The sequence below is a fragment of the Mus pahari genome, chromosome 23 (assembly GCF_900095145.1).
Source record: "Mus pahari chromosome 23, PAHARI_EIJ_v1.1, whole genome shotgun sequence".
Lineage (NCBI taxonomy): Eukaryota > Metazoa > Chordata > Mammalia > Rodentia > Muridae > Mus > Mus pahari.
The window spans coordinates 14207877-14219755 of NC_034612.1; the positions used below are offsets into that span (position 1 = coordinate 14207877).

The 11879-nt window shown below is 46.8% G+C and overlaps 1 protein-coding gene across 3 annotated transcripts in view; it reads right to left on the minus strand.

Annotated features, from left to right (window-relative positions):
• Positions 1–11879, minus strand: part of Mphosph9 (M-phase phosphoprotein 9) — a 71929-nt gene that overhangs the window by 14416 nt on the left and 45634 nt on the right. For all 3 annotated transcript variants that reach the window (XM_021186757.2, XM_021186755.2, XM_029533849.1), the window contains one exon: positions 427–561. In XM_021186757.2, the coding sequence (XP_021042416.1) occupies positions 427–561 (135 nt within the window). The remainder of the gene's footprint in view (positions 1–426; positions 562–11879) is intronic.

Sequence of the window (11879 nt, forward strand, 5' to 3'; positions counted from 1 at the left end):
AAAAAAAAAATCAACAAGTGGATGTGGTAGCGCCTGCTGGAATCCCAGCTCATGGCGGTGAAGAGCGGAGGATCAAGTGTCTAATCAAGGCGTCCTGTCTACACTCTCACCCATCTGCGTGTACTCATCAACACTCTCCTGAGTGGACACCTCCCCTTTCCATAATTAGCCGTCCCCACCTCTGCAAGGCAGCTGATTCACACCCTGTCCACTCTTCACCCGCACTCCATCCTGACTTTCACAATCCAGGAAGAACCTTGGGTCCAACTTCAAAGAGACGGCAGAGATTCCACGACAGGAACTGTTTCTTGTCTCTCCCCACTCCTGCCCCCCTCCTTTCACAGCCAACTTTTGACTATTTCCTCTACCCAAGCCAGCTGCATCTCTACAAAAGCATTCCTCAGCTGACCTCTGCCATTATCTCACCCAGGAACACAGGCTTCCTCCAGCTGCTTATGGCTCTTCCTGTCCCTGGGGTCCAGAGGCTGCCCGGTAAAGATGGAGTACTCTGCTCCTGGAATCAGCCACTTCCTCCTGCTGACATCCGAGGTGGCTAGGGAGCTGTAGGGATAAGAAACATCCCACAGCATCACGAGGTTTGCCCTTCAGTTTAGAGAAAACTTATATATATGAAAAGTGGGTGAATATTTTGTCTGTGTTCCATATGTGTGTGTGGTACCCAACACGGCGAGAAGACATTAAATTCCCTAGGATTGGAGTTACCCATAATTATGAACTCCCACGTGGGGCTGCTGGGATTTGAACCCTGGTCTTCTGGAAGAGCAGCCAGTGCTCTTAACCATAAAACCCATCTACCTAGCCTCTTGCACTTCAATTTAGACCAAATATTTATATCAAGACAACCATCTCCAAGTTTGATTTACATTTGTACCGTGACTTAGAAACCATGTATACTTTAAAACTTAATTCTATCTTAAGGGGTTGTGTTGTTGTCTTGTTTTGCTTTGTTTTGCTTTTTTGAGGGGGAGGGGATTTCGAGATGTTTTCTCTGTGGTAGCCCTGGTTGTCACGGGATTTGCTATGTAGACCAGGCTGGTCTCAAACCCTGACTCCCAAGTGTTGGAATGAAAGGTGTGTGCTGCCACAGCCACCACCTGGCTAGTTTAAGGTTCAACTGAACTTTTGAACATTCCTCCAAGATAAAGAAGAGTGGGGTGCTCAAGGCGCTGCACAGCCCCTACCTGCGTTCTAGCACGCTCAGTCCCTGCCTCTCTACACTAGCTCAGAGGAAGTAGATAAAGCAGGGCTGCTTCCACATTCCCTGCAAACACGACCTGCATCCTCCCCTATAGCAGTCACAGGCATCAGGCTGCTATCAGACTTCTCAGAGTGCCTACGACACCAGTGGCACGGAGCTATACTGTCACCTCCTCTGTCTGTATGTGGAGTTCAATCCCCAGGACTCATATGGTGGAAAGGGAGAACAGACCCTTGCAAGTTGTCTTCTTCTGACCTTCACACACACACACAACACACACACACACACACACACACACGTGCATACACACACACGTGCATACACACATGCATACACACAGATGTATGCTAAATAATACATAATAAATAATACACAGACTACCTTTATTTTTATTTTATTTTATTTTTTGGTTTTTTTTTCAAGACAGAGTTTCTCTGTGTAGCCCTGGCTCTCTCTGTAGATCAGACTGGCCTCAAACTCAGAGATCCGCCTGCCTCTGCCTCCCAAGTGCTGGGATTAAAGGCGTGTGCCACGACTACCCGGCATAAACTACTTTTTAAAACCTTGCTTCCCTGAGGATCATTATCACTTACTCAAATAGTAAATAAAATGTAAATAGTAATAATGTTAAAAACTCAGTTTGTCGAGGTTTATACCTTGTCAAACCCTGCCCTATACTAGACTTTGAACCAGTGCAGGGTATGGTAACCCATGCCTTAAACTCTAGCACTCAGTATGCAAAGGACATGGATCCCTGAATGCCAGGCTAGCCTGGTCTACTTAGCCAGGGTAGGCATTCGAGCAGTGACCTAGAGGCAGGACAGAAAGCAGCGATCACCGGGGGAGTGCTGCTTTCTGGCTTGCTCTCCCCGCTCCAGTACAGCCAGCTTCCTCTACACCACACCCAGGTCTACCTGCACAGGGATGTTACTGCCCACAGTAGGCTGGGTCCAACCACACCCATGTCCATCAGGGCCAGTCTCATAAAGGTATTGTTCAGTTGAGGTTCCCTCTTCCCAGGTGACTCCAGTTTGCATCAAGTTGACAAAATTAAACAGCACAAACCTATCTCATCTCCAGGCCTGCTGTCACCACCACACGAGGCAACTTCCAGTGCTATCCTTGACCTCTACACCCAGTGACTCTGTCTACAAAGTCATCTACCTCCAAGGATACGACTGGACTCTGTCATCATCAGGGGTCACAGCTCTAAGGAAACTAAACACCCCAATTCCGCCCCTGTCTTTGTTCCTGCAGCTGCCAAGTATCATCCAGGCCAGCAGCTAGCGAGCCCGGGGTCCCTCAGCTCCCCAATCAATCCAGCTTCTCCAGCTCCTCTGTCCACTCGGGAAAGCACAGCCGCCACCTCAACTATCCCAACCCTGAGCCCAACTCTCACACCCTGACCGGAAGTAAAACCTCCAGCCTGCTGGACGACGGGGCCGCACTTCCTGTCCTGGATGACAGGGCCGCACTTCCTGTCCGTCCTGCGTGGCTGAGCTTTACTGGACTGTCACCTGCCTGGGCCTACTGATCGACTCCATCCTGGTCATTCCTCCCCTTGACCAGCAAGCTCTGACTCTGGAACAGCTCTTCCCAGAGAGCGGCCCTCAGTCAGGAGATAATAACCTCAGGTCCGACTTGAAAGAAGCAGCAAACCCTGAGAGAGCACGCTGTCTTCCCCTCTGCTCATGCCATACTTAACCTGCTGGGTTAAGCTCACCGCTAGATTAGGTTTCACTTCAACCCCAGGTCACTCTTGTCCTTTCAGAAACGATCTTCTGGTGAGCCTGGAGCTGTCCCCAGGCCTTGTTCACTGCTACACGGGCTCTCTGCCACTGAGCAACAGAACAGAGCCCTTTTCCTTCAATTTGTAAATTAAGAAACATTTCAAACGTTCTAAGGAAATTACAGAGAATACTACAAGCGCCCACCTACCGACTCTCAGTCTTAACAGATGCTTCCATCTTAGCCATATTTGTTTTTAATTGTGAGACATAACATTGTATACATATGTATAGCTGCATTTGTTAAACAAGGGCATGCTATCCACACCCTTTAGTGCTTCTCCTCCACAGTGTGTTCATGGTTTATTCATGCTGGCGGGCAGGGCTGTCAATCACTTCTCTCGGCTCAATGCACTCTGCTGATTTCGTCTCCTGGTGGTAGATGCTGTTTCAACAACGCTACGGTTAACACGTGGGAGACTTAACCTAAAGCAAATGTCTAAAAGCACAACCATGGAATCTGGGACGTATCCATCACCTTCAGTCTTCTGGCTACTGTCAAACAATCCTCTAGACCAGCTCCATCGATCTGCAGGTGGCCATGGGTATGTGGGAGTCCCTTTCTTCATCTTTGCCAAACTTTAGAACGAATTAAGTCTGGCCTGTCTGATGGTGAAAATGGTGTATGCTATTATTTTAACTGGCATTTTCCCGATTTCTTAGGAAATGACCCTTTTCATTGCTACTGGCTACTTGGGTTCCTTTTTCTGTGCAGCTTCACGTCTCCTTTTCCTTGTCTCCTCCTTACTGAGTTATGGTAGATCTTTTTTTTTTTTTAAACTATTTATTTATATTATTTATATGTATGAGTACACTGTAGCTGTCTTCAGACACACCAGAAGAGGGCATCAAATCCCATTACAGATGGTTGTGAGCCACCATGTGGTTGCTGGGATTTGAACTCAGGACCTTTGGAAGAGCAGTCAGTGCTCTTAACTGCTGAGCAATCTCTCCAGTCCATGGTAGATCTTTTGTATTCTAAACACTCATCCTTTATTTTTGCTGTCATTAAAACAAATTACACACACACACATACACACACGTGCACACACACACACACATATGCGCACACACGCACACGCACACGCACACGCATGCACGCACTCTCGAATGAGCCTTTGAATGACTCAGAAGGTAAGAGTGTTTGCCACCCACCTGAGACCAGAGTTTGATCCTGGAAATCACATGATGGAAAGAGGACTCCTGAAAGTTGTCCTCTGGCTTCCACACATAAGCAATGGCGAGTACACAATGCACACACAGTTTAAAAACGTATACATTTCTTTTAAAGGTTTCACGCATGTGATACTGGGCATAAGGCCTTCACTCACTTTGTTCTACGCCCCTTAGATTTCCACTGCAAACAACTAAAGCCCTGCTGAGTCTCTTCAGTCCCACAGCTCCCTGCCCACAGCAGACAAGGTTCTCAACTGGCGCCCAGCATTCCCGTTGGCAGTTTTAAGACCTTGACTGCATTTGTCAGATGGGAACTATGGGACATGCTGAAGCTGGTGTTGAAGATCAAGAAGGTGGAGCTCATTGGTAACACTGTATCTAGCATTTTCTAGGCCCTGGGTCCCATCACCAGCACTTTAAAAACTCTGTTGTAATAGTTTCAGATTACTTCAGGGACAATACAAGAAACAGTTACAATTTACCTGCAAAACACAGCAGCCTGATTTGGTATGGACTTACAAGAACACAGGCTTATCTTATAATGTGAATGGATAACTGACATCAAGGCCCTAGTAACCATTTCCCAGATCAATGTTCCTGGACTTTCTTTTGTAGAAATCGGCTTTGTCTATATGTGTCTGCACGTGTTTGTTATGAGGGGTCTACACTTGTGGAACTCAGAGCCCAGCTTGCGAGAGCCCATTTGCCTCCTTCCACCCGGTGGATCCAGGGATCAAACTCACTTCGGGCTTGGTCACAAGGGCCTTTACCCACTCAGCCACCTTGCCAGCCCCAGTCACCAGCACTTTGAAAAGAAAAAGCACTTTGCAAAAACAGGAAGGCAATGTGCAAATGGTTAACCTGCTTTGCTCCCCCCCATCCCCCCAAGACATCACAATACAGCCCTTTAGCCCTGGCTGGCCAGGAGCTCACTGTAGAGATCAGGTTGAGCTCGAATTCAGAGATCTACCTGTTTCTGCCTCCTGAGTGCTGGGATTAAATGTCCAGCCCCAAATATCTTATGCACGTGTGTGCGTTCATTCACATGGATGCCAGAGGACAAGCTCAGATGTCATCCTCAGAAGAGGCTGTCCCCTCCTTTGAGACAGGGTCTTTCGCTGGCTGGCTGGATTGACAGCCAGTGAGTATCAGGGACCCTCCTACCTCCAAATCTCCGGTGCTAGGATTAAAACTATCAAACTTGATTTTGGGGGGTGGGAGGGGGTGGGGTGGGGATGTTAGCTGTCCTGGAATTCTATCTGTAGACCAGGATGGTCTCAAACTCATAGAGATCCTCTTGCCTCTGCCTCCCAAGTGCTGGGATTAAAGGCGTGCGCCACCACTGCCCAGCCATACCAGCGTTTTAAATTTTTATTTATTTAGGTTTTTTTTGAGACAGGCTTTCTCTGTGTAATAGACCTGGCTGCCCTGAACTCGCTTTGTATACCAGACTGGCCACGGAGATCCTCTTGCCTCTGCCTCCCAAGTGCTGGGATTAAAGGCGTGCGCCACCACTGCCCAGCCATACCAGCGTTTTAAATTTTTATTTATTTAGGTTTTTTTTGAGACAGGCTTTCTCTGTGTAATAGACCTGGCTGCCCTGAACTCGCTTTGTATACCAGACTGGCCACGGAGATCCTCTTGCCTCTGCCTCCTGAGTTCTGGAATATTTTTTATCACTATTTTTTATTATTTTATTTTGTATGTATGGATGTTTTGCCTGCATGTATGTCTATGCATCACATGCACGACTGGTGTCCCTGGAGGCCAGAAATGGTGTCAGATCCCCTAAAACTGGAGTTACAGAGGGCTGGGACCCATCATGTGTGTGCTGGAATTGAACCCAGGTCCTCTGGAAGACCAAGCAGCCAGTGCTCTAAACTGCTGAGCCACCTCTCTAGCCCCACACCTAGCCATTTTCCTAAGTTTTGGGGATAACTCAGGCCCTTGAGCTTGTAAAGCCTCAGCTCTGCCAAAAGCACTCAAAATCCCTCTGTCCTACACATCGTAAGAAACGGTGCTGTAGGAAGGCTTTGGCCCAAAGGCTGTACCCAGTCAAGGCTTCCCCATCAGACATGGTCGCACTGATTAAGGACATCACACATATGCACTTCCAGGTGCTAGACATGGAAGCTGTCTGCAGCACCCTACAAACACGTCTCACAATCTCCACACTCCTGAGTCAAAAGCTGTCTCCAGCTTGTAGATCCCACAGGCTGTCTCAGCAGCATTCAATGACTGTGGCTGCTTCAGCTCTCCCCCCTCACTTGCAGCGGCTGTTTCCTTTGCCAAACTCCTCTACCCAACACGAAGGCAGGGTTCCCGAGAGCTCTGCCTTGTACCAACTCCTACTGACATTCAGCTCCCATCAACCCTGTAAGCACCATTTGGAAATAACTGGCTCCAACACTGGAACTCCAGGCTAGGAGTTCTGAGCTCCAAGCCTACATTTACAATTGCCCACTTGATTTCTGCTTCAAATTCGTGTAACTCACAAGCAGAGAGCTTCGTGATGGTCTGATCTCTTTATGTGTTCTGAGCTGTCCCTCTCTCTCTCTTTTAAAAGATTTATTTTATGTATATGAGTACACTGTACCTGCCTTCAGACACACCAGAAGAGGGCATTGGATCTCAATGTGGTTGCTGGGAATTGAACTCAGGGCCTCTGGAAGAGCAGTCAGTACTCTTAACCACTGAGCCATCTCTCCAGCCCGAGCTGTCCCTCTCTTGTCTCATCAGCCAATACACAATCATGTTCTGTGGATTCCACCTCCAGAACCTTCCAAACTCTCTCCTCTTGTAAATATATATGCATATGTATGTGTATATGTGTGTGTGTGTGTATAGCCATGAGGTCATAAGATCTGGTGGCAAGCACCTCTGTCCCCTGAGCTGCCTCCCTGGCTCTCAACCATCATTCTTACAGATACCAGATACTCGGAACCCTGCTCTCCCAGTACGAAAATGGCTAACTCATCTCTTCCTCCTGGCAGGAATTGTACATATACAAAAGTCAGGTGGCACTGTTTGATTATACAAAAATCTTCAGGGCCAGGGAGATGGCTCGGGGGTAAAGCACTAACTAATGACTGCTTCATCCCTAGAATCTATATAAAGAAGAAAGTTGAGCACTGGTTGTCTGGAGGCAGGAGTGCCCTTAATTACCACGCCATCTCTCTGGCCTCTAACTTTTCTTTTAAATATAAGAGCCCGTTATATTCTATTACGATTACTCAACAAAGACATAGAGAGCGTTTTGACAATTACAGTTTAGGAAGGCCAGAAAGCACAGCTTCATTTCTGACAGACATCATTATGAAATAATGAACTACTTAGTCATATACCTTATTCTGAAATCATAACTAAAAACTGGATTCTCATAGGTAGAGCCTTCTTCTGTAAGTGTGCCATCCCGCTAACACTGGGCCAGGGCAGTGTGTTCCTGTAATCTTAGTATTGGGGGGAGGGGAGAGAAGATCACTGCAAGTCTGAGGCTAGCCTGAGCTACAGAGTGAGTACTGGGCCAACCAGGGCTGCATAATAAAGACTGTCTCAAAAACAAAAACTAAACCAAAGATTACGGTAAGATAATTCTAGAGCACTAAAGCAGAAAACCACAGCTTAATATAGATCCATCCTCAAAGGTCTGTCCATTAACAAAAGATAAACTGTCGGCTCATTTCTGAGTCTTTGATTTGATTCCACTGATCAACCTGTCTGTACCAAGGCCATGCAGTTTTTACCACTGTTGCTCTGAGGAACAGCCTGAGGTCAGGGATGATGAATTCTCCAGAAGTTTTTTATGGTTCTGGATTGTTTTGGCTATCGTGGGGTTTTTTGTTTTTCCACATGAAGTTGAGAATTGCTCTCTCAAGGTCTCTAAAACATTGTGTTGGAATTCTGATGGCGCTTGTACTGAATCTGTAGTTTGTTTTTGGTAAGGTGGCCATTTTCACTACGTTAATCCTACCTATCCATGAGCATGAGAGATCTTCCCATCTTCTGAGATCTTCTTCAAGGACGTGAAGTTCTTGTCATAGAGATCTTTCACTTGCTTGGTTAGAGTCACACCAAGGTATTTTACATTATTTGTAGCTTGTTGTTTCCCTAGTTCCTTTTTCTGTCCCTTTGTCATTTGTATAAAGGAAGGCTACTGATTTTTCTATGCAACCACTTTGCTAAAGTTGTTTATCAGCTATAGGAGTTCTCTGGTAAACATTTTTGACAAAGAAGCCAAAATGGAAAAAGAAAGCATTTTCAACAACAAATGGTACTGATCTACCCAGATGTCTGCATGTAGGAGAATACAAATAGATCCATATCTATCACCCTGCATAAAACTCAAGTCCAAGTGGATCAAGAACCTCAACATAAAAATGGATACACGAAATCTCATAGAAGAGAAAGTGGGGAATGGCCTTCAATGCTACAGGAGATAATTTCATGAACAGAACACCAATGGCTCAGGCTCTAAGATGAAAAATTGATAAACGGGATCTCATGGAACTGAAAAGCTTCTCTAAGGCAAAGGACACTGTCAATAGGACAAAACAGCAACCTACAGACTAGGCAAAGACCTTTACTAACCCTACACCTGACAGAGGGCTATTATCCAAAATATATAAAGCTTCAAGAAGTTAGACTCCAACAAACCAAATAATCCAATTAAAAAAATGGGTACAGAGCTAAACAGAATTCTCAACAGAGGAACCTCAAATGGCTGAGAAGCACCTAAAGAAATGTTTAACATCCTTAGTCATCAAGGGAATGCAAATCAAAACGACCCTGCGATTCCACCTTACACCAATCAGAATGGCTAAGATCAAAACCTCCAGCGACAGCACGTGCTGGCGAAGATGTGGAGAAAGGGGAACACTCCTCCATTGCTGGTTTATCAGCTGTAGGTGTTCTCTGGTAGAGTTTTTTGACAAAGAAGCCAAAACCATACAATGGAAAAAGAAGGCATCTTCAACAAATGGTGCTGGGATTGCAAACTTGTACAACCAATCTGAAAATAAATCTGGCAGTTCCTCAGAAAATTGGAAATAGTTCTACCTGAAGACCCAGCTATACCATTTCTGAGCATATACCCAAAAGATGCTCCACTATATCACTCAGACACTTGCTCAGCTATGTTCACAGCAACTTGATTCATAATAGCCAGAAACTGGAAACAACTCAGAAGTTCCTCAACCAAAGAATGGATACAGAAAATGTGGTTCATTTACACAATGGAATACTATTCAGCTATTAAAAACATGAATATCATGACTTTTGCCGTCAAATGGATGGAATTAGAAAAGAGCATCCTGGGTGACGTAACCCAGACCCAAAAGGGCATGCATGGTGTGTACTCACTGTAAGTGGGTGTTAGACACCAAGTACATAACACCCATGATACACCACCCCCAGACCCAAAAGGGCATGCATGGTGTGTACTACTGTAAGTGGGTGTTAGCCATCAAGTACACAATGCCCATGATACACCACCCCCAGACCCAAAAGGGCATGCATGTTGTGTACTCACTGTAAGTGGGTGTTAGCCATCAAGTACACAATACCCATGATACACCATCCCCAGACCCAAAGATGCTAAGAAGAAGGAAGGTCCAAGCAAGGAAGGTTTAATCATACTTAAAAGGGGGAACAAATTAAACAGAGGAGGAGGAGGAAGGAAGGGAAGTGGTGGGAGAGGGGAGGGAGAGAAAAGAGAGGGGGGAATGGGATGGGGGGGGGAGGAATCGGGTGGTAGAGAGACAAGAGAGAGAGAGACCCAGGAGGCCAGGAGAATGAATGGAAACCTGCAGCAGCTGAGGAATCTTTAGGAAGTCCAGGAACCTGGATGGTGGGGTGGGGAGGGGAGGCTCCCAGGAGTCAATATGGATGACTTTAGCCAAGAAGCCTAATGATGGGGACATGGAACCTGAGGAGGCCACCTCCTGTAGCCAGGTAAGACCTCCACTGAAGGGATAAGGACGCCAACTCACCCACAAACCTTTTGACCCCAAATTTGTCCTGTCTAAGAGAAGAAATGCAGGGACAAAGATGGAGCAGAGAACTGAAGGAATGATTAGCCAGTAACTGGCCCAATTTGAAACCCATCCCATGGGCAAGCACCAATCCCTGACACTATTACTGATCCTCTGCTATGCTTGCAGACAGGAGCCTAGCATACCTGTCCTCTGAGACGCTCTACCCAGCAGCTGACTGAAACAGAGGCAGCTTCCCACAGGCAAACATTGGATGGAGATTGGAGACACTTATGGAAGGGTTGTCGGAAAGACTGAAGACCCTGAAGGGAATAGAAACCCCCCACAGGAAGACCAACAGAGTGAAATAACCTGGGCCTGTGGGAACTCTCAGAGACAGCACCACCAACCAAAGCACACACGGGCTGGATCGAGGACCCGGCTCCTATGTCGCAGACAAGCAGTTCAGTCTCCGTGTGGGCTCCCCAACAACTGAAGCAGAGGCCTTACCTACAGCTGAAGTCTGACTGTAGGGCTGCCTTGTAGGCCTCAGTGAGAGGGAGAGTACACCTGTCCTGGCAGAGACTTGATGCACTAGGGTGGGGGAGTAACCAGGGGATGCTCCGCCCTCTCAGAGGAGCAGGGGAGTTGAGGAGGTGTCTGTGATGAAGGGGCCGGAGGCAGGGCAGCATTTGGGATGTAGATAAATAAATAGAAAATTTAAATATACATATGACTGAATTTTAGTGGTCAAACTTTAAAATGTGCTCCAGCCCAGTATCTTGCTCCCTTTGTGCTCCCTTTGCAGTGTCACTGGAGAGGCACCCGGTAAAATGAGGTTCCATCCCTTTGCAACTTCCAACTGAAGCAAGAACCATAAAAAAGAGTTCAAGGCTGCTTCTCGCGCTCAAGGTTTTGTTTCCTTTCTTCTTTTCCTTCTCTTTCTCTTCTTCCTCTTCCTTCTTTTGTTTTTCTTTTGAGACAGGGTTTCTCTGTGTAGCCCTGGCTGTCCTAGAACTCTCTCTGTAGACCAGGCTGGCCTTGAGATCCGCCTGCCTCTGCCTCCCCAGTGCTGGGATTAAAGTTGTGTGCCACTTCAAGAGACTGTTTCCCTTCTTTTCAAAGATGCAGAGCACAGGACAATGTCCAACCACACCCATCAGAAAGATGATGGAGTTCGGGTTGTGAGAGGCCAAGGTCAGCAGACGAGCAAAGCAGTCCCATTTACAGAAAGGGACACGCTGATTCCTTGGTGGTCACCGTGGCATTTGGTACTGTTTGGTTTTAGAGACAGGGTATCTTTCGGTAGCCCTGGCTGGCCTGAAACTTACTATGTAGACCAGGATAGCCTCCACCTCATAGAGATCCAACTGCTTCTGCCTCTAAGTGCTGATATTAAAGGCGTGTGCCACCATGTCTGGCTGTCATCCACATAGACTAGGGATGGGGGGCAGGGGGAAGCTACTGGGACAACTGTCCACATGAACATTGACCTCAATAAAAGGACAAAGCCAACAAAAAGATTCTGGAATGGAATAGAAAGCCAAACAGGAAACTGATGGCAAACATGGAGAAGAAACACTTGAAAAGAATAATCCCATGTATAACTCTCATTAAAAACTGCATAGGAGCTGGGCGTGGTGGCGCACGCCTTTAATCCCGGCACTCGGGAGGCAGAGGCAGGCGGATTTCTGAGTTCGAGGCCAGCCTGGTCTACAAAGTGAGTTC